Source organism: Salmo trutta, chromosome 33, assembly GCF_901001165.1.
Source record: "Salmo trutta chromosome 33, fSalTru1.1, whole genome shotgun sequence".
Taxonomy (NCBI): domain Eukaryota; kingdom Metazoa; phylum Chordata; class Actinopteri; order Salmoniformes; family Salmonidae; genus Salmo; species Salmo trutta.
In genome coordinates, this window is record NC_042989.1 from 16,676,172 (window position 1) to 16,704,054 (window position 27,883).

At 44.7% G+C, this 27,883-nt stretch overlaps 2 protein-coding genes across 16 annotated transcripts in view; both read left to right on the forward strand.

The window, feature by feature from the left end:
* The first annotated feature begins 231 nt into the window (after nucleotides 1–231).
* On the forward strand, nucleotides 232–6,778 carry LOC115172501 (eukaryotic translation initiation factor 5). Of its 5 annotated transcripts, none has more exons than XM_029729998.1 (12): nucleotides 232–353; nucleotides 541–734; nucleotides 1,814–2,089; nucleotides 2,264–2,345; nucleotides 2,494–2,666; nucleotides 3,160–3,271; nucleotides 3,375–3,496; nucleotides 3,675–3,833; nucleotides 5,532–5,693; nucleotides 5,832–5,996; nucleotides 6,145–6,288; nucleotides 6,431–6,778. In XM_029729998.1, exons 3-12 carry the CDS (start codon nucleotides 2,018–2,020, stop codon nucleotides 6,527–6,529), a joined length of 1,290 nt encoding a protein of 429 aa, XP_029585858.1. In that variant the 5' UTR covers nucleotides 232–353; nucleotides 541–734; nucleotides 1,814–2,017; the 3' UTR covers nucleotides 6,530–6,778. The 5 variants fall into 5 exon arrangements, with proteins under 5 accessions (XP_029585858.1, XP_029585860.1, XP_029585859.1 ...); XM_029730000.1 differs by having other exon boundaries at nucleotides 541–704; XM_029729999.1 differs by lacking the exon at nucleotides 541–734 and having other exon boundaries at nucleotides 239–353.
* A 1,159-nt stretch (nucleotides 6,779–7,937) lies between these two features.
* mark3a (MAP/microtubule affinity-regulating kinase 3a) overlaps nucleotides 7,938–27,883 on the forward strand; it is a 31,351-nt gene continuing 11,405 nt past the window's right edge. For 3 of the 11 annotated variants that reach the window (XM_029730004.1, XM_029730008.1, XM_029730011.1), the window contains exons 1-14: nucleotides 7,938–8,589; nucleotides 10,877–11,059; nucleotides 14,682–14,735; nucleotides 17,952–18,000; nucleotides 18,632–18,697; nucleotides 19,417–19,487; nucleotides 20,029–20,085; nucleotides 20,635–20,871; nucleotides 21,045–21,164; nucleotides 21,943–22,042; nucleotides 24,694–24,806; nucleotides 24,911–25,058; nucleotides 25,211–25,428; nucleotides 25,554–25,657. In XM_029730004.1, the coding sequence (XP_029585864.1) occupies nucleotides 8,539–8,589; nucleotides 10,877–11,059; nucleotides 14,682–14,735; nucleotides 17,952–18,000; nucleotides 18,632–18,697; nucleotides 19,417–19,487; nucleotides 20,029–20,085; nucleotides 20,635–20,871; nucleotides 21,045–21,164; nucleotides 21,943–22,042; nucleotides 24,694–24,806; nucleotides 24,911–25,058; nucleotides 25,211–25,428; nucleotides 25,554–25,657 (1,571 nt within the window). In that variant the 5' untranslated portion in view covers nucleotides 7,938–8,538. Of the gene's footprint in view, nucleotides 8,590–10,876; nucleotides 11,060–14,681; nucleotides 14,736–17,951; nucleotides 18,001–18,631; nucleotides 18,698–19,416; nucleotides 19,488–20,028; nucleotides 20,086–20,634; nucleotides 20,872–21,044; nucleotides 21,186–21,942; nucleotides 22,043–24,693; nucleotides 24,807–24,910; nucleotides 25,059–25,210; nucleotides 25,429–25,553; nucleotides 25,658–27,883 lie in introns of all 11 variants that reach the window. The other 8 variants (XM_029730012.1, XM_029730014.1, XM_029730013.1 and 5 more) reach the window with 4 other exon arrangements.

The following is a 27,883-nucleotide window of genomic DNA, read 5'->3' on the forward strand; positions in this document are numbered from 1 at the left end:
AAATAACGAGCAACGACTGGGAAAAATAACTTTTTATTCGGTCATCCAATTCCGAAATCTAAGTTGTCTTGAAAGCACCATAGGAATTCGTTCAAATTATAAAATCACTGATCTTTAGGTCGGAGAAGTCGAAGCTCTAAGATGATCCCTGAGTTTCCGACTTGGAATTCAGAGTTGGATGACTGTTAAACTATTTTTCACAGTCGGAACGCGTTCCCAGTTGTCTTGAACGCACGGTAAATCTGATGTCGGAGATTCCCGAGTTCCATGTTCCCAGTTGTCTTGAACGCGGCAATAGTCTGCAGTAAAACCCCACAGAAGAAACAGAAGCATTGAAAAATAACCTTCGAGAGGTAAGCAATTTTACTGTCGACCATCTGACTTGTCTAGCTAGCAATTGTTTTATCAATATGTTATATTTAGCTAGTTAGGCAACATACAAAAAAAACTTGCTAAAGTTAGCGTGAGAGTATCAACGTGCTAGCTGTCCGCATTATCTAGTTAGAAAGTTTCTACTGACTGACTTTCGCGTTTCCTTAGGTATCCCCACTCTGAGGGCGTCCAGAATATTTTCACAATAGGGGCAAGAATCTGCTGGATCGTGTCACCTCCGACGTTCACGACACTTTTATTTTGCCACCACAAGCCTAGCAACACATCACAACTATTGGCATCCATTCACTGCGCCTCTTGGACGACCAGCGGTGTGTTTATGTCTTTGTTTTACGAAATTGGTGAGTGCATTATGACTATATAACGATTAAGGTGCTATCGTAAATGCATGTATATTTTAAAATTAAATTATTTGCGTCTTAACTAAGAACATCAAAATGGCGTCTCCCATCACTCGTGCCATCTGATGACGCACTCATCAGTGCCAACTAGTAGTTTTGGCGCGTTCAAAATAACTGGGAACTCGGACACTTACGAGGTCAAATCATGACGTCGGAGCTCTAGAAAGAGGCCCGAGGTGGAATTCAAATCGACCTTTCCCAGTCGGAGCGCGCTTTTTTTCCCCTCCCGATTTCCAGTTGTTTTGAACGCGGCATGAATGACGCTTTCAAGATAACTGGGAACTCGGAAACGAGGTCGAATCATGACGTCAATGCTCTTCAGTGGGAACACTAGAAAGATGCCCGAGATTCCGAGTTGGATGACCCTTAATGATATTTACCAGTCGGAACTCGGTTTTTCTGAGTTGTCGGGTGTTCTGGACGGCCTGACGGCGGATATTTCCGAGTTCCCAGTTGTTTTGAACTCTGCTTACGCTAGCTTCATCAGTCAGGCTTTCTGGTTGCTAATCCACCCAACCTCGTTTGTAAGTGGTTTGGATATCGAAGTGAAAGAATGTGTCGTTAAATGTATTAGCTTGTTAACGGTAAAGCAAAATCAATTGGCTGGCTAGTGTAGCTAGTTAACAAACACAATGACCTGTGAGATTAACTACTCTAGTCGTGAAGATGGCTAGCTCCGTAGGTTAGAGTAATTTTTGATGCCGAATTTGATGTCTTCAACTCGTGACTTGACCACCTCGATATGGTAATGCATGGTCGGAATTGGAGGGCAATGAGCTAAATGTCAGACTGCCTTTTCGTCTGGTCTGTAATTGTCAACGGTGATATTTCATAAGAGCCACACTATGGACACATTGGGTTGCTAACAGTATACCTATCTATACAGATTATAATTATATGATTTGACCTTTTAGTAACACGGGCTACTTGGGTATTCAATAAAAGCCATTGCCATCTAGGAAGTTATCAGAATCTGTGGCACTAGAGCTGATGTCCGTGCCTTTCTCCCTTTATTTCAGAGCTGTTGTGCAGCAGTTGGAACCTGTGTTGGGGAAACCTAGTCTACAAGCAAGGAGCTTGCGGCCACTTTGGCAAAATATTTTTCATGTCAGAGACGGAGCACGCTTGCAGTCGTTTATGTCATCCCTTATTTTCCAGACAGAAGATCCCGAAACATCTCCAATATCTTTTTATCTTACTGATAGTGCTAGTAGCCAGCAAAAATGTCTGTTAATGTCAACCGCAGTGTGGCAGACCAGTTCTATCGCTACAAGATGCCCCGTCTGATTGCTAAGGTGACTATCTGGTAGAGTATGATCCTGTAAGAGAAATGACTTACAAATATCAAGAATGTTGAATGACTATCTTTGGCTGTGTTTGCTCTAGTTCTTTTCCAGTGCGATGTGCAGGCCTCAATGGTGATCATCTGCAAAATGATTCGACGAATTTATTTGTTTTTTTGTGGCCAGGTTGAGGGCAAAGGAAATGGAATCAAGACCGTCATTGTCAACATGACTGATGTTGCAAAGGCACTGAGTAGGCCTCCAACATGTAAGTTAACCTCCCCACCACAAGTGTTTTCTGAAGTGCTAACATTGACTCGCACCATACATTGATACCTTGACGTGACTAAATGTTAGTGTGCGTAACCATTCGTTGGCTTAGGGGATGTTGATTTTGACTCTTATGCTCCTTGCAGATCCGACCAAGTTTTTTGGTTGTGAGCTTGGTGCTCAGACCCAGTTTGACGCAAAGAATGACCGCTTCATCGTCAACGGATCCCATGAGGCGAACAAGTTGCAGGACATGCTAGATGTATTTATCCGGAAATTTGTGCTGTGTCCTGAGTGTGATAACCCTGAAACTGATCTGGTAACTATTTGAGGAACATATTTGTGGTGTACGTTTGGGTAGTAGTGGGGGACAGGAATGAAATGTGTCGAGTGCATTGATCTGTGGGACTTTGCAATTGTAATTTGACCATTATACCAAAGCCACAGATGGTCAGTTTTCCCGGTAATGTTTTGTTAATCATGTATTTTTTTATTTTACTCCGTGTAGTGTTGTATCAAGGTCCCTCCTGAGGCCTGTAGATATGACACAGCCCTGGTCAGGTTTTTGTATATAGATATATTTGATGTCCTGCCAACGTTGTGCTATATCTGTAATTTTGGGTTCTGCTTGTTCATGCCGCAGCCATTTGGATCTAATTTTGTATGCTACATACCCTGCAGTGAGTGATCAATTGTCTTTTTGTCTTGCAATACAGTTATGGTCTGTTGGGTAAATTATTACTTGTCTGTTATTGGTGGTATAGTCACTGTCATTAGTGAATATGCTCATTTGTTTGCCCTCTTTATTGCAGCATATCAATCCTAAGAAACAAACAATCGGTAACTCCTGTAAGGCCTGTGGGTACCGCGGCATGCTAGACACACGACACAAGCTCTGCACATTCATCCTCAAAAACCCACCAGGTAAGCACACAAGAATTTGCCCATGATCGATTTGTTTCCTTACTAATCTAAAAGTCAAGTCAGATATGTGGCCTATTGAGTCAACGTGCCGGTTTTTCATCAGAAAATGAACCTGGGTCTGTGGAGAAGAAGAAAGAGAAGAAGAACCGTAAGAAGGACAAGGAGAATGGCTCTGGCAGCGTTGAGGCTGGGAACCATAACGACATGGATGCCCCTGATGCCATGGTGAGTATCCTCATTAATGTACACAAACCATGCCAGTTCTTAATGTTAGCGGTTGAATAGGGGGAACAAACCTCCATCACCCGCCTCCAAGCTATTATTGGTCTGAGGGACTAGTTTGTCAGTATCTCAAGCCTGCCTTCTAGCAGCATTGACCCAGTGATAATATGTTGTGTATCAGAACGGTGAAGATGATGAGGATTGGGCAGAGGAGACCACGGAGGAGGCACAGAGACGAAGGATGGAGGAGATCAGCTCCCATGCAAAGAACCTGACCCTCAGTGAGGACCTGGAGAAGACCCTGGAGGAGCGGGTCAACATATTCTATAACTTTGTCAAAGTAAGTTGTGCCTGAAACTAATTACAAGGATAATGAAAGTTGGTGATTGATTGTGAAATTCCCTTTGATATGGTGTAGGTAACTTTGGTCCTAGAGTGCTATAAGCACTTCATGTTTTTGATTTAACCAGACCAGGTGTGTTGCATTTAGTCAGTCACTGAACTAATCAATTAGCTCAGTTGGTCTGGTATGGGGCGTAGTTGGGACAAGCTCCCGCAGTACCTGCGGTAAGGGTGTGAATGTTTTAACGAAGTTGGGATCCTTAATGTTTAGAACAATCCCTAACTTAAAAACAATGTTTTTGTATCCCCCCCCCCCCCCACTTAATTGAAATCGCAGTGCAGTTATTTTCTGTTATAGGCTATAAAGGCCTAGGAAAGTTGTGTAAAACAAGAGGAACTTTTTAGGCTACTTTGGTGAATTTACAAGACATTGCGAGATGCACATTACCAAAACATATGAGCATGTTTCTGCTGCCCCTCACCCACGTTGGCCTGTCTACTCTCTTTTTCACTAATGATGCAAATGTGTGGTCAGTCTTCTGTTTGTGTGTAGAATATTTTAGCCTATTCATGGTACAGGGCTCCTGAGTGGCCACGGGTCTAAGGCACTGCATCTCAGGGCTAGAGGCATCACTACAGACCCTGGTTCAATCATGGGCTGTATCACTACTGGCTGTGATTGGGAGTCCCATAGGGCGGTGCACAATTGGCCGATTCTGCCAGGATACAGCAGCCTCTTCGGGACAGTTTTGCGAGCACAGGGTAGCCTATTCTTCAACTCTGCCTCATCTGAAATGGCAGTAGGCTACCGGGAGCCTTTATCGATTTACCCTTTTCAGACATAATTGAATGTGGCCCCATTTAACGCACTGCAGCTACGGCATGTTTGTCTGCTAGGGTAGGGTGCACTACGGCTTTTAAATGCCGACACAAAACTTCTGGAGATATGAATGGGCATTGTACTTGTCTGTGAAGGAATGAGGCTTCTGAAGCGGAACTAATGTCTATCACTAGGCGACCAGAACTGTCAATCAAATCTTGAGTTGCTGTGCGCAGCCTGCTGCCTTGCCTGCGGGCAGACAATCTCTCCTAAAAAAGTACTTTTAAAGTTAGTTAAATACCGGGACATTTAGTAGACATAAAACCTCTAGCTACCATGCCATTTAAAAAAAAAAACACAGCAGCACATCATCACGATTATTGTTGGGGAGAAAATGCAGAACATTTTATGCCAGAGCAGAATTCTGTCACTTATTTATTTTCTTGGTCTGCGACGTTCACAATTGTCGCTATCGACATGTTACTGTAGCTGTGTTCTATGTCTGTAAAGGTTTGCAGTAGGTGACTTCATTGCCCAGTCCAAGCGGTCATACATGGGTAATAGAACCATTATACTGCATTGTAAATTGACGTGGATTTTATTTTTTCTTAGCGTTTTTACTGGAAAACAAAGAGGAATGACAGTTTAAACATTAAGCTAAATTGTCCATTTGTCACGTCCCTAACCTGCGGCACTCCAGGATCAGGGTCTCCTATAGGGTAACAATGAAAAATAACATTTTATGACGGGGACCAAGAAGTGTTGCCTAGCAGTCCTGTTCCACACTCAAATCTTTGTGTTGCTAGGCTTCTTGGTCTATTTTGAAGACCATGGTGTTAAAAGCGTTCTTGGTGTGGTTACTTTCCCCGTCTCCAGCAAAAAAGGGAGGACTGCGCTGTTGATGCAGCAGATAAGGAGATCTTGGTGGAGGCAGAGCGTCTGGATGTGACGGCCATGGGACCGCTGATTCTGAGCGAACTACTGTTTGACGAAAACATCCGTGACCAGATCAAGAAATACAAACGCCATTTCCTTCGTGTGAGTCTTCACTCGTGTTGTTACGTTTGACCTCTGTCATAACCTCATAACTCGGTGGTAATGCATTCAAGAGGGGACAGTTGACCAAAAACCTTCTCAAATTGATCATGGTTTTGTTACTGTTCCTTATGACTTCAGTTCTGTGTGAATAACAAGAAGGCCCAGAAGTACCTCCTGGGAGGCTTTGAGTGCTTGGTGAAGCTGCACCAAGCCCAGCTGCTGCCCCGTGTGCCTGTCGTGCTCAAAGACCTGTATGATGCTGACCTAGTGGAGGAGGATGTCATACTGTCCTGGGCAGAGAAGGTGTGTGGTTAAATGTGTACATTGCTCGCACACCAATACATTTGAATGTCCCCACTTAGCTTAATACGTAGCGTCTTGTAAAATAAGTGACGTTTAATTGTCTGTTTGCTCGGTTCTCTAAGTCTCGTTGCTCATGACTCTCTTTCAGGTGTCCAAGAAGTATGTCTCTAAGGAACTTGCCAAAGAGATTCATGCGAGGGCGTCTCCTTTCATCAGGTGGCTGAAGGAGGCGGAGGAAGAGAGTGAGGAAGACAGTGAGGTAGAGGAGGAAGAGGATGATGAAAATGTGGAGGTACTGGTTAGACTATCCCCTGACTTCACAGCTTTCCCAGTTATATACTGTTTGAGGTGGGCTACTAGGATCTGTTTAGTCAAAACTGCAGCTAATGCAAGACCTACTGTAATGTAAGAATTGTTTTCTCATACTCTCTCAGGTTGTATATGATTCTTCTGCTCGGGAACTGAAAGTGGAGACAGTAAAACCGAACAAGCCTGATGAGGAAGAGGACGACTTCGATATTGATGCAATTTAAACAAGGATGCCATTTTTGAGAAGTTGTAGCTTTGAATCACATTTTCTCATCTTGTCAAATCACCAGCCCTCCTTTCCTTTTCTCACACCCTCACTGCTTCCTGGCATGATTAACATGGCGCTATGCACATTTCCTCTGTAATTTTGAGATGTATCCGATCTGAGATATGGGTGGGTTTTGGGGGAATTACTTGACTGGCATGAATTTCTTCCCTTTTTTTGTCATTAAATGTTTTACTGTCCACAACTGTATTTTGTTCCAATTGAATAATTAGATGGTATTCTTGATATTGTCAGATCTGTGGTATGTGTAAACTGTGCATAACCTCTATGGATGTCACTCAGTACTCAACACACTTGTGGTATTCCCCCTCTTGACAAGTCAGCAGTGCCATCGCAGCATATTTTTGAATTGATACAACTTTATGGAATAATGAGAGCACAGAAAAAAACCACTGAAATATATGAAGCTCATCAGGGTGACTCCTTAACCCCACCTGATTTGTATTCAGTATATTGCATCAGTATCTATATAGGCCTAATTCACTTGGATGAGGTAAATATACACTGAACAATAATATAAACGCAACATGTAAAGCATTGGTCCCATGTTTCATGAGCTGAAATAAAATATCCCATACATTTTCATACTCCCAGAAAGGCCACACTAAAATGTGCAGTTTTGTCACAACACAATGCCACAGATGTCTCAGGTTTTGAGGGAGTGTGCAGTTGGCATTCTGACTGCAGGAATGTCCACCAGAGCTGTTGCCAGAGAATGTAATGTTAATTTCTCTACCATAAACTGCCTCCAATTTAGTTTTAGAGAATCTGGCAGTACATCCAACCTGCTTCAACCGCAGACATTGTGTATGGCGTTGTGTGGACGAGCGGTTTGCTGACGTCAATGTGAAAAGAGTGCCCCATTGTGGGGTTATGGTATGGGCAGGCAGGCATAAGCTACGAACACAATTGCATTTTATCGATGGCAATCTGAATGCACAAAAATACCGTGACGAGATCCTGAGGCCCACTTTTTTAAAAGGTATCTGACCAACAGCTGCAGATCTGTATTCCCAGTCATGTTAATTTCATAGATTGGGGCCTAATGAATTGACTGATTTCCTCATATGAACCGTAACTCGGTAAAATCAATGAAATTGTTGCATGTTGCGTTTTATTTTTGTTCAGTATATTTTCTTTATGGGAGGACCTGCCATCCAGCCATAACCCAGCTACCTTTGGAAGCACAACCACTGACTGACTCATGGTTTCTGTAGGTAAGGCATGAACTTGTACAGAGAAAGACCTGTTATTTCCTATCTGTCATTAATGTGAATCACTGAGCGGTGACCGCGCTATCACCGGCTGTATCGCGCTCCAATGAGCGCCGAGGGACGCCTGTTTCCTCACTTCCTCTGCTGTTCTGACAGGATTTGGCCCGATCCAACCCGTGAGTAGCCATTTTGGTCCCACCTAAAACACTAGCCTCATTCGGCATCGGAGATGGAAGAAATTGAGCCGACAGCGAGTCAGAAAGATAAACGCTATTGAAACTCAGGAATACAAACGGACAGGACATCAAGGCATACAAGGATTGCGTTACAAAAAGGAGCGATTTTGGGACCGGTGACAACAACCATCTGCCGTCCCCTCTGTCCGAGTGCTATTCTATCCTAGATTGGAGCCAGTCTCTGATAATTACTTAAATTTAAGAGGCCATGTATGGCATTTTGCAAATAAAAATATAGCTTATCAGCCTTCATTCTCAATATAAATGACTATAGGCCGAGTGAGCGTTATAGGGAAATAGATGTCATCATTGCACTTTTTCTGCGTGCTCGGGACACCTTGAGACACATTTGGATTGGATGGACCGATGTTGAGACAGTATCCCGAATCCATGGTTTTGGTCCAGAAGCAAGAGTACAATCGCCACCCCTTGTATTGCCAAAGAAGGTGCAGAATTTAATCATCCGGGAAATCGAGGCAACATTCGTCGAGAATAAAATGTCAACAAAAACTCCACTACCTACGGTCAATGAGAAAGAGGCGGAAAGCGTAAGTAAACGTATTATTAAGTAGTTAGAGGTAACCACTCTCCCTGTTCCATTGTATCATACCCTTTTACTTTGGCTACTGGCTACACTGTATCTGAGTGTTCGATACATTGTGTCACACGGGAGATGGGAGTATGTTCCTCTACTGTACATGCCCTGGCTGTAATCTCCTATGTTGCCTGATAACTCGACATATGCTGTGTTTGGTCTGTGGACAGTGATAAATACTCGTGTGTATCTCCATCCAAACCTTACCTGTTAGAGGACTGGTTTTTAAAAGTGTCGACCAATAGAGGTGCCAATTGCTCGCCTACCAATGGGCTTACACAGTTCCCACCCCTTTCAGTTCAATGGCAATCGTCTGTCAGTATTCATTCTCGTTGAGAGTATCGGGCAAGCGCCAGGGGATCTATGAGTTACCCCCACAAAAACGAGAGAGTTATCTGGTTAAATGGCATTCAAATTGCCAGCACAAAAATGACAGGGTCTCCGTCGACGAAGAGACCCCCCATCACCATAGTAAGTAACGATTTATTAATAAGAGAAATCTCTGCAACTCTAGGCTACCTGGAATTTTCATTTGGCTAATTGAGGACGAAACTCTCTTGGAATGTCTGTTAGTGAATTTGATCGTTTTATACTGTTGTATGAAGTTGCCTTCATCCTCAGTATCTGGTTAATCTGGAATTGACATTATAGTGAAGGAACATACACTGAGTATACAAAATATGTATTACTTTTCCCATGACAGACTGTCCAGGTGAATCCAGGTGAGAGCTATGATCCCTTATTGATGTCATTTGTTAAATCCACTTCAATCAGTGTGTAGATGAAGGGGAGGAGACAGGTTAAAGAAGGATTTTGAAGCCTTGAGACAACTGAGACATGGATTGTGTATGTGTGCCATTCAGAGGGTGAATGAGCAAGAAAAAATATTGAAGTGCCTTTGAACAGGGTATGGTAGTAGGTGCCAGGCGCACCACTTTGTGTCAAGAACTGCAACGCTGCTGGGATTTTCATGCTCAACAGTTTCTCACATGTATCAAGAATGGTCCACCACCCAAAGGACATCCAGCCAACTTGACACAACTGTGGGAAGCATTGGAGTCAACATGGGCCAGCATCCCTGTGGAACGCTTTCGATACCTTGTAGAGTCCATGCCCCGAGGAATTGAAGCTGTTCTGAGGGTAAAAGGTGGGGTGCAACTCAATATTAGGAAGGTGTTCCAAATGTTTGGTATACTCAGTATATTGCCAGGTAATAATACTTTGTGTGATCTACTTAGAGAAGGTTTATGAGAGAGTTGAATTGCTCTCACATTCAGAGGTGTTGTGTTTAGGTTGTTGTCTAGGCTGGTAGTGGATCACAACAGAAATTAAAACATGTTGCAGTGATGGGACAAGGCTGTAACTACCAATTGGATGTCACGAAATTTGTTTTAATTTTTTTTATTATAGCATCCCTGCAAGTGATAACAGCACTGCAACCCAGTGTTATGGTTGGCTTTACAGGAAGTCTAGCCTGATCCAACAGACTGACCAGCACAGCGATCTGTCTGGTTTACAAGGCTATTGGACGTCTGCTGAATCTAGTGCATTCTTACTGGTAACATCCTGATCAATGCAAACATCAGAATCTTATTAGCCTATGCTTTTCCTTTTGTTCCAGTTCAGCACTGTATATCTTCTCCCGCAACTGAAGCTGTCTGTGTGGCCAGGGAACCACTGATGCCCAGGTTAGGGGTGGGATTGTTAGGGCGGAGTGAGAGCACAGAGCAGGCCCTGTTGAGGGAGCTGAATGGGGGTGGAGAGTCGATACTGACCATCAGAAAAGTCTATCTGATTTTGGGATGGGGTGTTGTGGGCTTTTAACCATGGTCAGAGGATCAATACGCTGGACATACACTGGATCGTCAGACTGCACTACAGTGAGTCACCTACACTAGGGTTGCAAAATTCCCTGGTTTTCCAGAAATCCTGGTAGGAGGATTCCGGATTTCCTGCTTATTCCCTCTTGATTCCGAGGGAATTTATTGAAAGTTCCCGAAATTTTGCAACCCTAACCTACACTAATCTTTCTTTACCCTCTTGGTTTGCTTGATCATAATCTGTTCAATAAACATGTAATAAACAGGAGAGTTGTTTTGGATCCTGACAGGGGATGGAATGCCCCAGCATGAGCCACTGCTAGTGCAGAGATGTTCCACTCCTGTCTGTCCGTCCGCTTGTCAGTCTGTCTGTCCACAGCACAGTGTTTCACTCATGTCTGTCCGTCTGTCTGTCCACAGCATACGTCTCACAGCAATGGGCGCCAGGAGGTCACCACACGCTCCGTTCGCTCGGGTGTCCGCACCCGAAACTCTGGTGCCGACGAGCAGCCTCATGTGGGGAACTATCGGCTCCTGAAGACCATTGGGAAGGGCAACTTCGCCAAGGTCAAGCTGGCCCGCCATATTCTCACTGGCAGAGAGGTGAGAGGAGAGACCAGGCCTGCAGCAGGACAGGCTGCTGTAGCCCTTTTCTGGTTTACCTAGCTTCACAGACAGGTAGCCTAGTGGTTAGAGAGTTAGACTAGTAACCGAAAGGTTGCAAGAACGAATCCCTGTACTGACGAGGTAAAAATTGTTTGTTCTGCCCCTGAACAAGGCAATTAACCCACTGTTCCTAGGCTGTCATTGAAAATAAGAATTTGTTCTTAACTGACTTGCCTAGTTAAATAAAGGTATAAAAAATACTCTTCTTTCCCCTCTCAATAGCATTGTTCTTGTTGTGCAAGTATGAATTGTATCTTTTTCATCAGTAGGTGACATAAAAAAAAAGAAGCAGCTAGTTTATTAGGTACACCCAGCTAGTACTGGGTCGGACCCCCCCTTTCCTCTAGAACAGCCTGAATTCTTCATGGCATGGATTCTGCAAGGTGTCAGAAACGTTCCACAGGTATGTTGGTCCATGCTGACGCAATGGCATAACACAGTTGCTGCAGATTGGACGGCGGGACATTCATGCTGCGCACATCTATCTCATCCCGTTCTCTCTCATCCCGTTCTCTCTCATCCCGTTCTCTCTCATCCCGTTCTCTCTCATCCCGTTCTCTCCCATCCCGTTCTCTCTCATCCCGTTCTCTCTCATCCCGTTCTCTCACATCCCGTTCTCTCTCATCCCGTTCTCTCACATCCCGTTCTCCTCATCCCGTTCTCTCCCATCCCGTTCTCTCACATCCCGTTCTCTCTCATCCCGTTCTCTCTCATCCCGTTCTCTCACATCCCGTTCTATCTTATCCCGTTCTCTCACATCCCGTTCTCTCCCATCCCGTTCTCTCTCATCCCGTTCTCTCTTATCCCGTTCTATCTCATCCCGTTCTCTCCCATCCCGTTCTCTCCCATCCCGTTCTCCATCATCCCGTTCTCTCTCATCACGTTCTCTCCCATCCCGTTCTCTCTCATCCCGTTCTCTCTCATCCCGTTCTCTCTCATCCGTTCTCTCCCATCCCGTTCTCTCTCATCCGTTCTCTCTCATCACGTTCTCTCCCATCCCGTTCTCTCCCATCCCGTTCTCTAACATCCCGTTCTCTCTCATCCGTTCTCTCTCATCACGTTCTCTCCCATCCCGTTCTCTCTCATCCCGTTCTCTCCCATCCCGTTCTCTCTCATCCCGTTCTCTCTCATCCCGTTCTCTCCCATCCCATAGATGTTCTATTGAGTTTGGTCAGCAACAATGTTGAGATACGCTGTAGCGTTCAATCGTTGCTCGTTTATATCAAGGGACCTAATGTGTGCCAGGAAAACATTCCCCACACCAGTACACCACTGTCACCACCGCTTTACCGTTGACACCAGGCAGGATGGGTGCATGGACTCATGCTGCTTACGCCAAATCCTGACTCTGCCATCAGCATGACAGGAACAGGAACTGGTATTTGTCGGACTAGGCAATTTTTTTCCCACTCTTCAGTTGTCCAGTGTTGGTGATCGTGTGCCCATTGAAGCCACTTCTTCTTGTTTTTATCTGGTATGAGTGGAACCTGGTGTGGTCGTCTGCTGCAATAGCCCATCCGTGACATGGATCGACGAGTTGTGCGTTCCGAGATGCTGTTCTGCACACCACTGTTGTACAGTGCTCTTATTTGTCTGTTTTTAACCCGCCTGTTAGCTTGCACGATGAGCTGCTTTCACCCACAGGACTTCCGCTGGATGTTTTTTGTTTGTCGCACCATTTCCGGTAAACCCTAGACACTGTCATGCGTGAAAAGCCTGGGAGGCCGGCTATTTCTGAGATACTGGAACTTGCGCGCCTGGCACCGACGATCATACCATGCTCAAAGTTGCTTAGGTCACCCGTTTTGCCCATTCTAACGTTCAATTGAAAAGTAACTGAATGCATCGATGCCTGTCTGCCTGCTTTATATAGCAAGCCATGGCCACTTGACTCCCTGTCTGTAGGAGCGATCTATTTTCGTGAACGGGGGGTTACCTAATAAACTGTCCGGTAAGTGTATGTACAGTTGAAGTCGGAAGTTTACATACACCTTAGCCAAATACATTTAAACTTAGTTTTTCACAATTCCTGACATTTAATCCAAGAAAAATGTTCCTGTCTTAGGTCAGATAGGATCACCACTTTATTTTAAGAATGTGAAATGTCAGAATAATAGTAGAGAGAATTATTTCTTTCAGCTTTTATTTCTTTCATCACATTCCCAGTGGGTCAGAAGTTTACATACACTTAATTGGTATTTGGTAGCATTGCCTTAAACAATTTAAACTTGGGTCAAACGTTTCAGGTAGCCTTCCACAAGCTTCCCACAATACGTTGGATGAATTTTGGCCCATTCCTTCTGACAGAGCTGGTGTAATTGAGTCAGGTTTGTAGGCCTCCTTGCTCGCACACGCTTTTTCAGTTCTGCCCACAAATTTTCTATAGGATTGAGGTCAGGGCTTTGTAATGGCCACTCCAATACCTTGACTTTTTGTCCTTAAGCCATTTTGCCACAACTTTGGAAGTATGCTTGGGGTCATTGTCCATTTGGAAGACCCATTTGCGGCCAAGCTTTAACTTCCTGACTGATGTCTTGAGATGTTGCTTCAATATATCCACATAATTTTGCTGCCTCATGATGCCATCTATTTTGTGAAGTGCACCAGTCCCTCCTGCAGCAAAGCACTCACACAACATGATGCTGCCACCCCCGTGCTTCACGGTTGGGATGTTGTTCTTCAGCTTGCAAGCATCCCTCTTTTTCCTCCAAAAATAACAATGGTCATTATGGCCAAACAGTTCTATTTTTGTGTCATCAGACCAGAGGACATTTCTCCAAAAAGTACGATTTTTGTCCCCATGTGCAGTTGTAAACCGTGGTCTGGATTTTTTATGGTTGTTTTGTAGCAGTGGCTTCTTCCTTGCTGAGCGGCCTTTCAGATTAGGTCGATATAGGATTAATTTTACTGTGGCTATAGATACTTTTCTACCTGTTTCCTCCAGCATCTTCACGAGGTCCTTTGCTGTTGTTCTGGGATTGATTTGCACTTTTCGCACCAAAGTACGTTCATCTCTAGGAGACAGAACGCGTCTCCTTCCTGAACGGTATGACGGCTGCGTGGTCCCATGGTGTTTATACTTGTGTACTATTGTTTGTACAGATGAACGTGGTACCTTCAGGCGTTTGGAAATTGCTCCCAAGGATGAACCAGACTTGTGGAGTTTACTATTTTTTTCCCGAGGTCTTGGCTGATTTCTTTAGATTTTCCCATGATGTCAAGCAAAGAGGCACTGAGTTTGAAGGTAGGCCTTGAAATACATCCACAGGTACTCCTCCAATTGACTCAAATTATGTCAATTAACTTGGAAGATTGGAAGCAAGAAGCTTGGCTTGTGTCATGTACAAAGTAGATGTCCTAACTGAGTTGCCAAAACTATCGTTTGTTAACAAGAAATGTGTGGAGTGGTTGAAACACTTAACCTAGTTTTAATGACTCCAATTTATGTAAACTTCTGACTTCAACTGTATGTGCTTGATCCCAGTCAAGCGTCCTCAAAGGATAATTGTTTATACTGGTATTTCATCTTTTACACACCTTGTTTTTGCTCTCTCCTTAGGTGGCAATAAAGATCATCGACAAGACACAACTAAACCCAAACAGCCTTCAAAAGGTAAGGATCCTCCCCGTGTGGCTGCGATTCACAGTTCACTTATTGAGGTGGTGTGACAAAATTGATCATTTGTGAGTGTGGCTGTGCAACCCCTGACCTTTGTAGTTTTGGCCCTGCTTGTGGTTGTTGCCAGTCAGAGGGCATTATTGATCTGATTGATGTGCTGTAGCAGGCAGGGTTTTGGTAGACAGAAAGCAGAGCGTGACTCGGGCATACCCGGGAAGCTTGTGTGACCGTTGGTATTCTGCCTGCCCAACTCTGAGACTTAGGGTAAGCATCTCTCTCACTCACTGCTTAGCTGCAGTTTCCATCTTTTTTTCCACCATTGATTCTGTGCTTTGTATTTAAGGCCTGGCCCTTCAGCATAGACTGTGCTAAACCAACAGAAACAATCAGAGCCATGAGGGGCTCTTCATGAGGTGGCTTGTTGGAAACACACAAAGCATGACTCTTCTGTTGACAACCTTCTTGTAGGTCCTTAGAAATAAACCCTAGGAGGAGCCATGTTGATTTAACTCATTTATAGCAATGCAAAGCTACAAATATCATGCTTAAATGTCCCCTTTGCCAGTTGAAATCCCCTTGTCTGACAATGCTATCAGAGACTTTGATTTGTGAACAATAGAACCTCTACCTCTCTCTGACACGGTCCTTGTTTTGATTTATTGACCCAATAACCGAAGCCACCCGCATTTGTAGTCTCCTCTTCTCAGTGTACCTTGGCCCTTGACCTTTGTGTTATGTAATTAGAGGTGTTGGATGTGAAGTTTTGTTTTCATCCTAGTTTGGAAGAGAGGAGGCCCAGCTCACATCTGTCACAAGCTTATTGTGAGTTTATTTCGCCTCCCTCGATCCATCCCTAGCCACCCTCCCTACTTCACTGGAGGTCACATGACCAGACCAGGCTGTTGTTGCCTAGGTTAGAGGGCAATGGTTATGGAAGCCCTTGATTTAAAGGTAAACCGTTTGTTCTCAAATGTTGGTGTGGCATCTGCTTCTACTGCTCTCCTGCTCTGTTCTCCTCAAGTCACCACAGAGCAGCACTAGTCTCAGTATAGGCTAATGAGTGCAGAAGCAGTGCTCACCAGTAAATGTGGAACTGCCTGTTAGAAAGTGACCCGCTGTGACAATTAGCATTGCGCAAGTAAAGATTAATGATCCATGTATTAGTGCTCTGGTATAGCTGCACTGATTGCAACAACATCTAGAAGTGTTGTGTCTTGTGATGTTTTGGCAGACTTCTTAAATGCCCTGGCCTGATAGGTCTGTGTCTATGCCTCTACGCACACTCTGGAGGTTTCTTGATGTAGACTGAAGTCTAACGTGCGTGTGTGTGCGTACGTCTGCATGCGTGAGTGAGAGAACTGACCAGTTCCGCTCTTTGTCACCCCATAAGCCTGTCATTAACTGCTGTAATATAGTGTTATCTGTCCCCCATAGTTTTTTCATTGGAAACAATGATCTGCCTGCCTTTCCATGACATGGAAAATGGCCTTTTGATTTTTTTCTCTATATTTATGCAGAACTATGACAATATTTTGGATGTAATAATGGGTAGAGAGATGTAATGGGAAAAGTGAGTTTAAATTTGAACCACTCCGGTCTTCATCCTCCTCCAGGCTGGCTGGCTTTGCCAGTACGGAGTGTGGCCTGTGTCTGTCTGTCTTTCTGTCTGTGTTTGTTGATGACTTAACAGTTAGTTTTGTATGTTTTTAACAGGCAGATCAGCTTTAATATTGCAGATAGATTGTGGGTTCCATCTATGTAATTGTTTACATAATTTCCTATCCCCCATATACAGTGCATTCGGAAAGTATTCAGACCCCTTGACTTATCCGCATTTTGTTACGTTACAGCCTTATTCTAAAATGCATTACATTTGTTTTTTTTCCTCATCAATCTACACAATATACCCCATAATGACAAAACAAAAACAAGTTTTTAGAAATTTTCACAAATAAAAAAACAACAACAACAACTGAAATATAAATGTACATAAGTATTCAGACCCTTTACGCCTCCCTAACCCCGATTGCTCAGTTTGGCCGGGCGGCCAGATCAAGGAAGAGTCTTGGTGTTTCCAAACTTCTTCCATTTAAGAATGATGGAGGCCACTGTGTTCTTGGTTACCTTCAATGCTGCAGTCATTTTTTGGTACCCAGATCAATGACACCCTTGTTTTTAAGCCCTAGATTTCTAGCCCCTTGATATTACTGTTGGATCTGATTTGAATAGCTAACATTTCTATGGCCATAATAAATAGCTATGCCGATAATGGACAACCTTGTTTTACTCCTCTTGCCCATTTTTAATACTTTCTGAGAAGTAGCCATTATTTACTATTTTATCACATGGGGTTACTATACAAAACTTTTAACCCGTTGTACAACACTAAAATAGTCAAATTATATATAAATTCTAGTCATACTTTATCCAAGGCCTTTTCAAAATCAGCTATTAATGCCAGGCCTGGTTTCCCAGATTTTTTTTGTAGTGTTCTATTGTGTCAAGTACTTGTCTTATATTCTACAATGTATCACCCATGTAAAAAGAACAGTTTGATTAGGATTAATATTATCTGACAATACCTTTTTAATTCTAAGTGCTGTACATTTTTCTAGAATTTGATGTGAAATGAAAGGGCCCTCCAGTTTTTTTTTGGTGGACTTGATCATTATATTTGCCACCTGGGTCCTGTTTCAGTTACAGTGAAATTAGACATTCTTGCTGAGTATCTGATAGTTTACCATGTGTACAGGAGTGGTTCAATTTTTTTAATAACGGACCTTTGGGTGAACAGTTAGGATATGTTATTGAGCTGCAACTTTCAGACATGGTGATATACTGTATCTCCTCTAATGCATTGTTTATGTCTACTGCAGCACTATTATGTCTTGGATAATGCCAGCCGCACAGTAGTATGGCACAACATCAGGCATGTGTCCTGTTCCATTAAAGATGGAGAGTTTTATTATTTTATGGATGGAAGGGGGATGGGAGCACAGCTAGCTATAGTTAAAGGGAGATCAATCAAAAACAGCACATGGCTCTGACACAACTCTGCAATGGTTATGGAGCATTTGTCTAGTGTGTGCGTGCACAACCTGCTCAAATTAAGTTCAAAATGGTCAAGTCTAAGGTTCCCTACTGTCTCTCTTCTCTGACACATCCAGTCCAACACTGAAATATGAATTCATTTCTTTTCTCTCCTTCCAGCTCTTCAGAGAAGTAAGAATAATGAAGCTTTTAAACCACCCAAATATAGGTAAGCAGAACACACACAGACACACAATTGCAGCTGGGGAAGGAGACGGGATTCTCTGCTAATTTAGTTTGATTTTGTACCCCACGCATGTCATGATTTCTCAAACCTGATTATAATGACATGCACAATGATAACCATCTAAAGGAGAGAAAGAACCGCTTCTACATCCCACCTCTGCTATATATAGCCCTGGAGCTCAGCCAATCTTCATCCAGAGACTGTTAGATCAGCTCACCGAAAACACTGCAGGGAAGACGACTTTACAGTATATACCCAGTAAGCATGTGTGAGTGCCCTACAGTATATGCACACATGAGATATGGTAAGCGTTAGTGTATGACTGGGTCCCACACACAGGCACGCACGCACAAAAGGAAATTAGAAATGTCTTCAGTTTTCTCAGCTTCCTCAAGGCTTTCAGCAGTGGAAAATGTAAGTTATTGGATTCCTTGCTTTAAGTTACGACAGCTTGCTATTGATACTGAGGAACAGAAACTCCCTAGAACCATCTTGAATGCCCTGTGCGCTATCCAGGACAAGCATTTTACAAAGTTGAGCCAGAAAGATGCAATGTATTAGTTGTTATTGCGTGTGGGCCAAAGACATCGTTTTCTTTGTCTTTCCCCCTCAGTCAAGTTGTTTGAGGTGATCGAGACAGAGAGGACACTGTACCTGGTGATGGAGTATGCCAGTGGAGGTGAGCAGTATTACGCCTTGGCTTCTCAGCCCTCATAACTGCTGTGATGGTAAAGGGCTTGGTGAAGAGTCATACATATCAAGTGCTGGTGAAGTGTTACTTATTTTTAGAATTTGTGTGTGTGTGTGTGGGGGGGGGGGAGGGGGTTCGAGGTGAGGAGGAGGAGGATTATTTATTTAAGATGTTTGAAGAGGTAGGATTTCAGATGGGCAGGGACTCTGCTGTGCTAGCTTCAGGAAGAAGCTGGTTCTTCCATTGGGGTGCCAGGACAGAGAGAGCTTGGTCTGGGTGGGAGAGCCAAGAGAGACACACACACTTACTCCCTGCCTCCGGTCAACACTGAGTGTGTGTGGGAGGGTTTTGAGGATGCAGAACTAGAGGTTTTATGGAGAGAGTTGTGTTGATGCTGGTCCCCTCCCCCCACACACAAACACACAGGTGCGTGGGCGGAGGAAAGCCTCTGATGTTGTAGCCATACTCAGAAGCTTGTGCCTTCAGGACAGAACTACAGTATATTAATTAGAGTTCTGTGTCTCTCTGTAAGCATGAGGAACAGTTAGGCTCGCATACCGTTTTTCAAAGTAGTTATTGACTTTTTAATTTTTTTTAAACATACCTCATTTGATGTACTGTCTGAAAGTTTACATTTTTAAACTTTTTTCCCCTTTGAAATATTCAACCTTTAATTTCAGCTCCTTACTTTTGTGTTTCTCTTGCAGGAGAGGTCTTTGACTACCTTGTTGCACACGGAAGGATGAAAGAAAAAGAGGCCAGGGCTAAATTTAGACAGGTAAGTACAGGACTTTTCCCGCAGTGTGCTGGATTCACACCCTGCCTGCCTTGCCATACATCACAAGTCAGTGTCCTGACCCACCCAGGGTAGACTGCTGTCGCTGTGGAGTTATGAGAACTGACAAAACACAGAGCTCCCCTCATCTCTTATCTCTCTGTCACTGAGGGTGAAACACTGGGGGTGTGCTGCCTACACACAGTGCTCTGCAGTGGAAGGACATGCACACTCAGAAATGTCTAGGCTATAGCTTCCTACTTCCTTGGTCTCACTGCAGGTTCATCTTACTGCAGAGTTTCACTGGGGGCACTGATACACTGAGACATGTAGAACAGGTGCAGACAGGAAGAGAGGAGACACAGTTTTCTCCCAGCTAGAGATGTCATGTCTACACCTTGTGTCTGAGATACTCTGTGTCTCTAGCTGTATCTTCTCACTCTACACCACATCTCCTCACCACATCCTTCACCGGGGGGGGGGGGGGGGGGGGGGTGAAAACATTGTCAGGTGGAAGACTAACTGTCTGTCTGTTTCTATGTAGATCGTATCTGCTGTGCAGTACTGCCACCAGAAGCACATTGTCCATAGAGACCTGAAGGTAAGGAACCAGTGAGGGCCTACATGCTACCACATGTAGAATAAATATTGATGCTCCTGTATTTTAATCTCGGTTAGCGTGAGTGGGTCGACCTCGGTGGGAGTGACTCTGTTCAGAGTTCTCCTCTCCTCTGGCGGCAGCCGCGTGTCCGCACTCTGCTTCCTCTGTAGAGCTCCTCTGTAGAGCTTCATGAATGATCCATGAGGACAGAGATGTGAGAGCAGCCATCTCCACCCTGTGTGTTTGTGTCACTGGGGAGAGGAGGAAACGCAGTTAAACTTTAAACACGACACTAACTTTGACTTGCAGAGCACTTTGTTTTTGTGGGGGGGGTGTTCTGGCCCTCTTCAGGCATCAGTTGATCTTTTTGTGCCTCTGACATCTCTATATCTTATTGGAACTCTACTGTTATCATGAGTCTTTAAGTTATTCAAGTATTTGCTTTTACCTGTGACCCAGGTGGTCTGTTACCTATATCTAGTCGATTTCACTGCTATCTCTCACCTCATCCTACTTCCGTCTTCTCTCCCTTCCCTCCCGTGTCTCTAGGCAGAGAACCTGCTGCTGGATGCAGACATGAACATTAAGATAGCAGACTTTGGTTTCAGTAACGAGTTCACCATGGGGAACAAGCTGGACACGTTCTGTGGCTCCCCACCCTACGCCGCCCCGGAGCTGTTTCAGGGGAAGAAGTACGACGGGCCCGAGGTGGACGTCTGGAGCCTAGGGGTCATCCTTTACACACTGGTCAGCGGCTCGCTGCCCTTCGATGGGCAGAACCTCAAGGTCTGCAAAAATACTATCGCAAAAATATTTCCATCCTCAGTTCCTTTGTCATTGGGAGATTCATAGTCAATGAAACATATGGGTAAAATTTTAGATGAACAAGAACTCACAATTTCAAAGATGTCCTCACTGCCTGCCTCATTCACTCTTTCGCCCTGTCTGTCTCTCTGTAGGAGCTTAGGGAGCGGGTTCTGAGGGGGAAATATCGTATTCCCTTCTACATGTCCACAGACTGCGAGAACCTCCTCAAGCGCTTCCTGGTGCTCAACCCGGCCAAGCGGGGGACTTTCGAGGTGAGGGACGACAGCGAAAATGTAAATATTCTACGCTTCTTTATTCACTCCGCCATGGCACTCCAGAGCATTTCTTTCCACCCGCCATCTCTCCATCCATCCACCACTCCATCCATCCATCCACCACTCCATCCATCCACCACTCCTCGGCCTGGCATCTGCTCGACACTCCTCCCACCACTCTCTTTTTGTGCTGATTACATATTCTCCCTTCTCTTTATCTCTCTCCACTGTTGGCACAATACATAATTCATGATCACTCTTATTTTTATCCTTTTTGTTTCTGAGAACAACACAGACGTTGTCGTAGTTTCTGTGTTCACATTGTGTGTGCTAGAATCCATCCTTATCCCTCTTGTCACCAGATGTCCAGATTAGCTATAACCTTGTATTGAAAGATATAATTTAGAGTAGGTGTCGGCCTCGTGGTTGTCGGTTTCCTATTATCTTGTAAACCCATCGTACACGACGGTCCTGTTGATTGGCGAGTTTGTTTGAAAATGACATTATACAGACTTTAAATGGCGATTCTGCTTTCAAACAGCGCAGCGTTGCTTCGAATCGAAATCTCTATCCAATCTTTTTCAAGGAAACCACAATTCACTTTATTTGAGTTCAATGATGTGAAAGTGAATTTAAGAGGGTTCCTTATGTTACACACATCCCCTGTATCCGTGTATACGTATGACTGATCATGATGTTAAAACGCTGTACTAAGAGGGCCCTGGCCTGTATTACAAGGGCGCTGTATTATGAGGACTATTTATTTTTCTTTCAGCAAATCATGAAGGACCGCTGGATCAACGTGGGATCGGAGGAGGACGAGCTTAAGCCTTTTGTAGAACCAGAACAGGACATCACGGATCAGAAGAGAATAGGTACTAAACAGGAGAAAAACTGCTCTTGTTATTGCGCTTCAGAAACTCAAGTGTGTAGGCAGCAGCAGCAACACTGCAACAGAATCACTCTCACTATTTAAACACTTTGAAAAGAAAAAGAAGAGATGCAGCATAAAAGCAGCCCTGTTTCTGCGAGAGCCCCTGAGAGAGGGTGAGACACATGAGACAGAGAGAGCCTCCACATCCTGCCCTGGATAAAAGCACTACGGCGGGAGAGGGAGGGGTAGAGAGGGCGTATGCTCTGAAAGATGTCCTCTGGAGTGTGGGGGTATTGCATAATAGCAGCTGGGATCTCTGTCAGAGCACATGTGTTAGAGGGAGATGCCAGTCACCTAGCGCACAGAGAGAAAGAGAGGGGGAGAGAGATTAGATGGAGCACATGTTTCACTGAGGGGTCTGTAGTCTAGTGGAGAGAGATCACATGTTTCACTGAGGGCTCAGTAGTCTAGTGGAGAGAGATCACATGTTTCACTGAGGGGTCTGTAGTCTAGTGGAGAGAGATCACATGTTTCACTGAGGGCTCAGTAGTCTAGTGGAGAGAGATCACATGTTTCACTGAGGGGTCTGTAGTCTAGTGGAGAGAGATCACATGTTTCACTGAGGGCTCTGTAGTCTAGTGGAGAGAGATCACACGTTTCACTGAGGGGTCTGTAGTCTAGTGGAGAGAGATCACACGTTTCACTGAGGGCTCTATAGTCTAGTGGAGAGAGATCACATGTTTCACTGAGGGCTCTATAGTCTAGTGGAGAGAGATCACATGTTTCACTGAGGGCTCTGTAGTCTAGTGGAGAGAGATCAGATGTTTCACTGAGGGCTCTGTAGTCTAGTAGAGCGAGATCACATGTTTCACTGAGGGCTCTATAGTCTAGTGGAGAGAGATCACATGTTTCACTGAGGGCTCTGTAGTCTAGTGGAGAGATCACATGTTTCACTGAGGGGTCTGTAGTCTAGTGGAGAGAGATCACATGTTTCACTGAGGGCTCTGTAGTCTACTGGAGAGAGATCACATGTTTCACTGAGGGCTCTGTAGTCTAGTGGAGAGAGATCACATGTTTCACTGAGGGGTCTGTAGTCTAGTGGAGAGAGATCACATGTTTCACTGAGGGCTCTGTAGTCTAGTGGAGAGAGATCACATGTTTCACTGAGGGCTCTGTAGTCTAGTGGAGAGAGATCACATGTTTCACTGAGGGCTCTGTAGTCTAGTGGAGAGAGATTACATGTTTCACTGAGGGCTCTGTAGTCTAGTGGAGAGAGATCACATGTTTCACTGAGGGCTCTGTAGTCTAGTGGAGAGAGATCATGTTTCAGGGGACTTCCGATCTCTTTCACCCAGTGGAACAAATAACTCCTCAGTGGGCTTAGTGAAGCCTTATCTTGAAAAAAACAAATTGGATGGATAGATAGAGAGAAGGATGGATAGATGGAGAGAAGGATGGATAGATGGAGAGAAGGATGGATAGATGGAGAGAAGGATGGATAGAAGGAGAGAAGGATGGATAGGAGAGAAGGATGGATAGAAGGAGAGAAGGATGGATAGAAAGAGAGAAGGATGGATAGAAGGAGAGAAGGATGGATAGAAAGAGAAGGATGGATAGAAAGAGAGAAGGATGGATAGAAGGAGAGAAGGATGGATAGAAAGAGAAGGATGGATAGAAAGAGAAGGATGGATAGAAAGAGAAGGATGGATAGAAAGAGAAGGATGGATAGAAAGAGAGAAGGATGGATAGAAGGAGAGAAGGATGGATAGAAAGAGAAGGATGGATAGAAAGAGAGAAGGATGGATAGAAGGATGGATAGAAAGAGAATGGATAGAAAGAGAGAAGGATGGATAGAAGGAGAGAAGGATGGATAGAAAGAGAAGGATGGATAGAAAGAGAGAAGGATGGATAGAAGGAGAGAAGGATGGATAGAAGGAGAGAAGGATGGATAGAAAGAGAAGAATGGATAGAAAGAGAGAAGGATGCAGAGATAGATAGAGGGAACTGATCTATTAAAGGAGCTGATGTATGATGGAACTACAGCTCTGGGATCTTCCCCACCTGGCATGCTCCTCTCAACGTGATGCGAGCAGCACAGCGGGGGTGGAAGTGATTGGTCGGGAGGCAGTGGAAGATGGGGAGTGATTGGTTGGAAGGCAGCGGGGTTGGCAGTGATTGGTTGGGAGGCCTGTGTGTTCCCCACTCCTCCCCTCCCCCTGGCACTTTTCCTCCTCTGCTGATGGATGGGGCGAGAGGGAGGAGGGGTGATAACACCTGAGCTGGAATGCAATGCTGACTCACTCATGATGAGGTTTCTGCTGCATTTAATAAGTGGTGGATTCGCTCTTGTCGTTATGGTGGAATAGGAAGATATAAATACACCATTGCTTTAAATGAGTCAGAGGACAAAGTGTGCATAATTGCTTATGAATTTTGTATTAACTATGTAGAACACACTAAGGATGTGGGCTGTTTTTGGCTGCTGACACTTGCGAATAAAGATCTCTCTGGTATTATGTTTGGTAACATTTTGGGTTGCAGGATTGGGGTCAATTCCATTCAATGAATAGTCCCTGAAAATGAGAAAGTTGTTGACAATGGTTGTAGAGGTGAGGGCTGTGTATGTGAACCCATGTCTCTGTACTGTTCCAGATGTAATGGTGGGGATGGGCTTCTCTCCAGAGGAGATCCAGGAGTCTCTGGCCAAGATGAAGTATGATGAGATCACTGCCACCTACCTGCTGCTGGGGAGGAAGTCTTCTGAGGTCAGAGCAAGACGATGGATAGTTGTTGATATCTTCGTTCTAGTACACAGTATATCCAGAGTCCAGTCTTTTTAACGTGTGTTCTTGTGACCTTTGACCCCTAGCTGGAGCCCAGTGAGTCAACCTCAAGCAGCAACCTGTCCCTGGCTAAGCCCCGGCCCACCAGCGAGCTCAATGGCCAGTCTCCCTCACACCTCAAAGTCCAGCGGAGCGTCTCCTCCAACCAGAAACAGAGACGCTACAGTGACCAGGGTGAGACACTATCACAAACATTTAGAGGCAATTCTCCTCTTTGACTCATGCTTTTCAGCTCAAGTGTGAGACTAAAGATATTCAGTTCTATGTAGGCCAGTAATGTTTCTATATCCTTTTACTATTTCTTCCTCCTTTTCTCTCTTCTCCAGTGGGTCAGAATGTTCCCCAAGGGTCCGGATACCCCAAGAGGAGCCAGACCAGCACAGCCGAAAACAACATCAAAGAGGAGGGAGGGGTGCAGCTCCGCAAACCCAACACCCCCGGGGGGCGCAGTGTCCCCCCTTCCAGCCCCCTGCTGGGGAACGCCAACAACCCCAACAAGGCTGATATTCCCAATGGCAAGAAGGGTGCTACCCCCATCCCCAACGTGAGTGTCTGCTATTCCATGAAATGATTGATTCTATAACATATTGTGACACTTGAAGTGGGGATGAATCCCTCATTCTGATTTGATGATGTGTGCTGAATCAGCGTTTCTGTACCACCCTGCAGAATAACACTGGCTCTGGCGGGATGACGAGGAGAAACACGTACGTGTGCAGCGACAAGAACGCTACGGACCGGCTCTCTGTCATTCCCAATGGGAAGGAGAAAAGGTAAGGAACAGGCCGGAATGTTACTGTGTTCACTGGCTGCCTGAACTAAACCCCTAGTGGCCCCTTTCACAGGAACCCTCCACATGGCATCAGCATTCAACACAGCACCTTCACTGTCCATCTCCCCAAGGGCACAGAGGAGAGAACTATGTGTAGTAATACTGTTATTATTGAGAGAAGTTATTAAAGAAAAACACAAGGCCTTTAGGGGAGAAATATCATCAATTTCTTGTTCTTCATTTACTTGTCTTTCTTGGCTCCCTTTTTCTTCTCTTCTATCTTTCTGGTTACCTCTTGGTCTGGTTGTGTCCCAGTATAACTGAGATGTCTGCTTGTGTTACGGGTAGTCCGTTCTCTGGATTTGCCCCCGTGTTGTCTGGCTCGTCCACCTCGGTCCAGCTGAGGGACCAGGCCTCTGGCCCTCTCTCTGCCTGCCCCTCAGACTGGGCCACGCTGCCCCACTCCCACTGCACTCTGGACTTCTACAGGCCCAAGTAAGACGGCAGGCAGGGCCTCCAACTGTCTGTTTGACCTCTCCCACACCACGTGTAGACCACCTATTTCACTGTCTCAGGCCCTCTCTAACCCACGCAACGGCCCCACATCGACATCCATCCCTTTTATGGACTATCTCTAACCGTTGTGATGACGACATCTCTCCCTCTCTGTAACCTCTTGTAGGAGACAGCCCCACCCTTTATTATACACACAACTCTGTTCCCTAATCTCTCCATCCTCTGCTTGGACCTTGGAGCTTTGGTCTGACCCTGGTATGGCACTGGGCCCGGTTTCCCAAAAGCATCTTCATTAACGTTGCACTTGAAAACGCTCGTAATGTAACGCCTGCCTATGACCACTTGTAGGACAGCTAAGTGCGTCGTTAGATGTTTTTTTTGCCCTCCTGTGTCACTTTATACACAAAAGATCTCCGCTAAACATAGAATCACATGGTTTATCTTTCTCGCTGTGACCACAGATAACTTAGAACAAAGTTGCCAATGTCTTTGCAATTGATACAAACAAGCGATGTATGAAAAGATGCTTCAAATGAATACCGAGACGACTGCATCAAATTATAAATACAGTAAGTTAAAGGCCTATTTCAATCACATTGAAATACATTTAATGTTCAATAAATTGTGGTTTATTTTGCTACTGTCTAAAGGCTACTGTCTTTAATTTGTCTCAATATACTGTATTTCATGGTGTGTAACCTAACGTGTGCAATGATGTGCCAAATCAGTGATTTAGTGCATTTTTATTGGGTAAGCATTAGAATAAGCCGCCTGTCACGGATTCCCCCGGTACTGCTGCTCATTCAGTGCACCAGCTCTGGAGATCTACGTCACAATGGCCTTCAGCATCACTGAACTGTTTCATTACGCACACCTGGTCCCCATTCCCCCTGATTAGTAATTGTATATATGTGCCCTCTGTTCACCATTGTTTTGTCGGTTATTGTTCCCATGTCCGTTGGTCTGTATTTTGGCTTGCGTGTATTGTGCACTTGTTATTATGGGTCTCGCCCCGTGTAGTGTATTGCGGGTCTCATCCCGTGTATTTATTAGAGGTTTAACCTCGCTCTTTTGTTTGGGTTACATCCCTGTGTTTTTGTACGTGTTTGTTTTGGGCTTCGTCCCCGTGCCTTTTCATGGCATGTTGTATATTTTGGGTATTAAACCTCCCTATTATGAATTCCTGCGCCTGTCTCCCATCATTTATACAATGTGACACCGCCTCAATATTTGCAGCCGTAGGTGGTAATATCTCTCTAGTAGCATATCCGTCGTCAGTATTGTGAAATAATTCTAATGTTAAGGTAAGATTTGAATGGAGAAAGCTGACCCGAGAGCAGCGCTCCCTTTCTTTCGATCCTATCGGTATCGACACATGCTCCAACGATGCACTTAGCGACCGTTCATTCTGCACGGTGTTTTGGGAAACACATGTTACGTCTTCGGCCGTTGTAGGAAAGATGCATCGTTAAAACACTCGTAAGCCTAAATTCCATCGCTATCAGGAAACCGGGTCCTGTCTGGCACTGGCAGCTCCACCACCCACCTCTACCTCGACTATCCAAAACTGTGCCGGTCACTCCATTTTTCCCCACTAGCCAGTTTCCCAAACTGTTCATGTTACCTCTCTTTGTTTAGTTCTAACTGGATATTAGGACTTCAACTCACTTTAATAATAGAACACTTTAGGAAACTACTAGGATTATTCTAA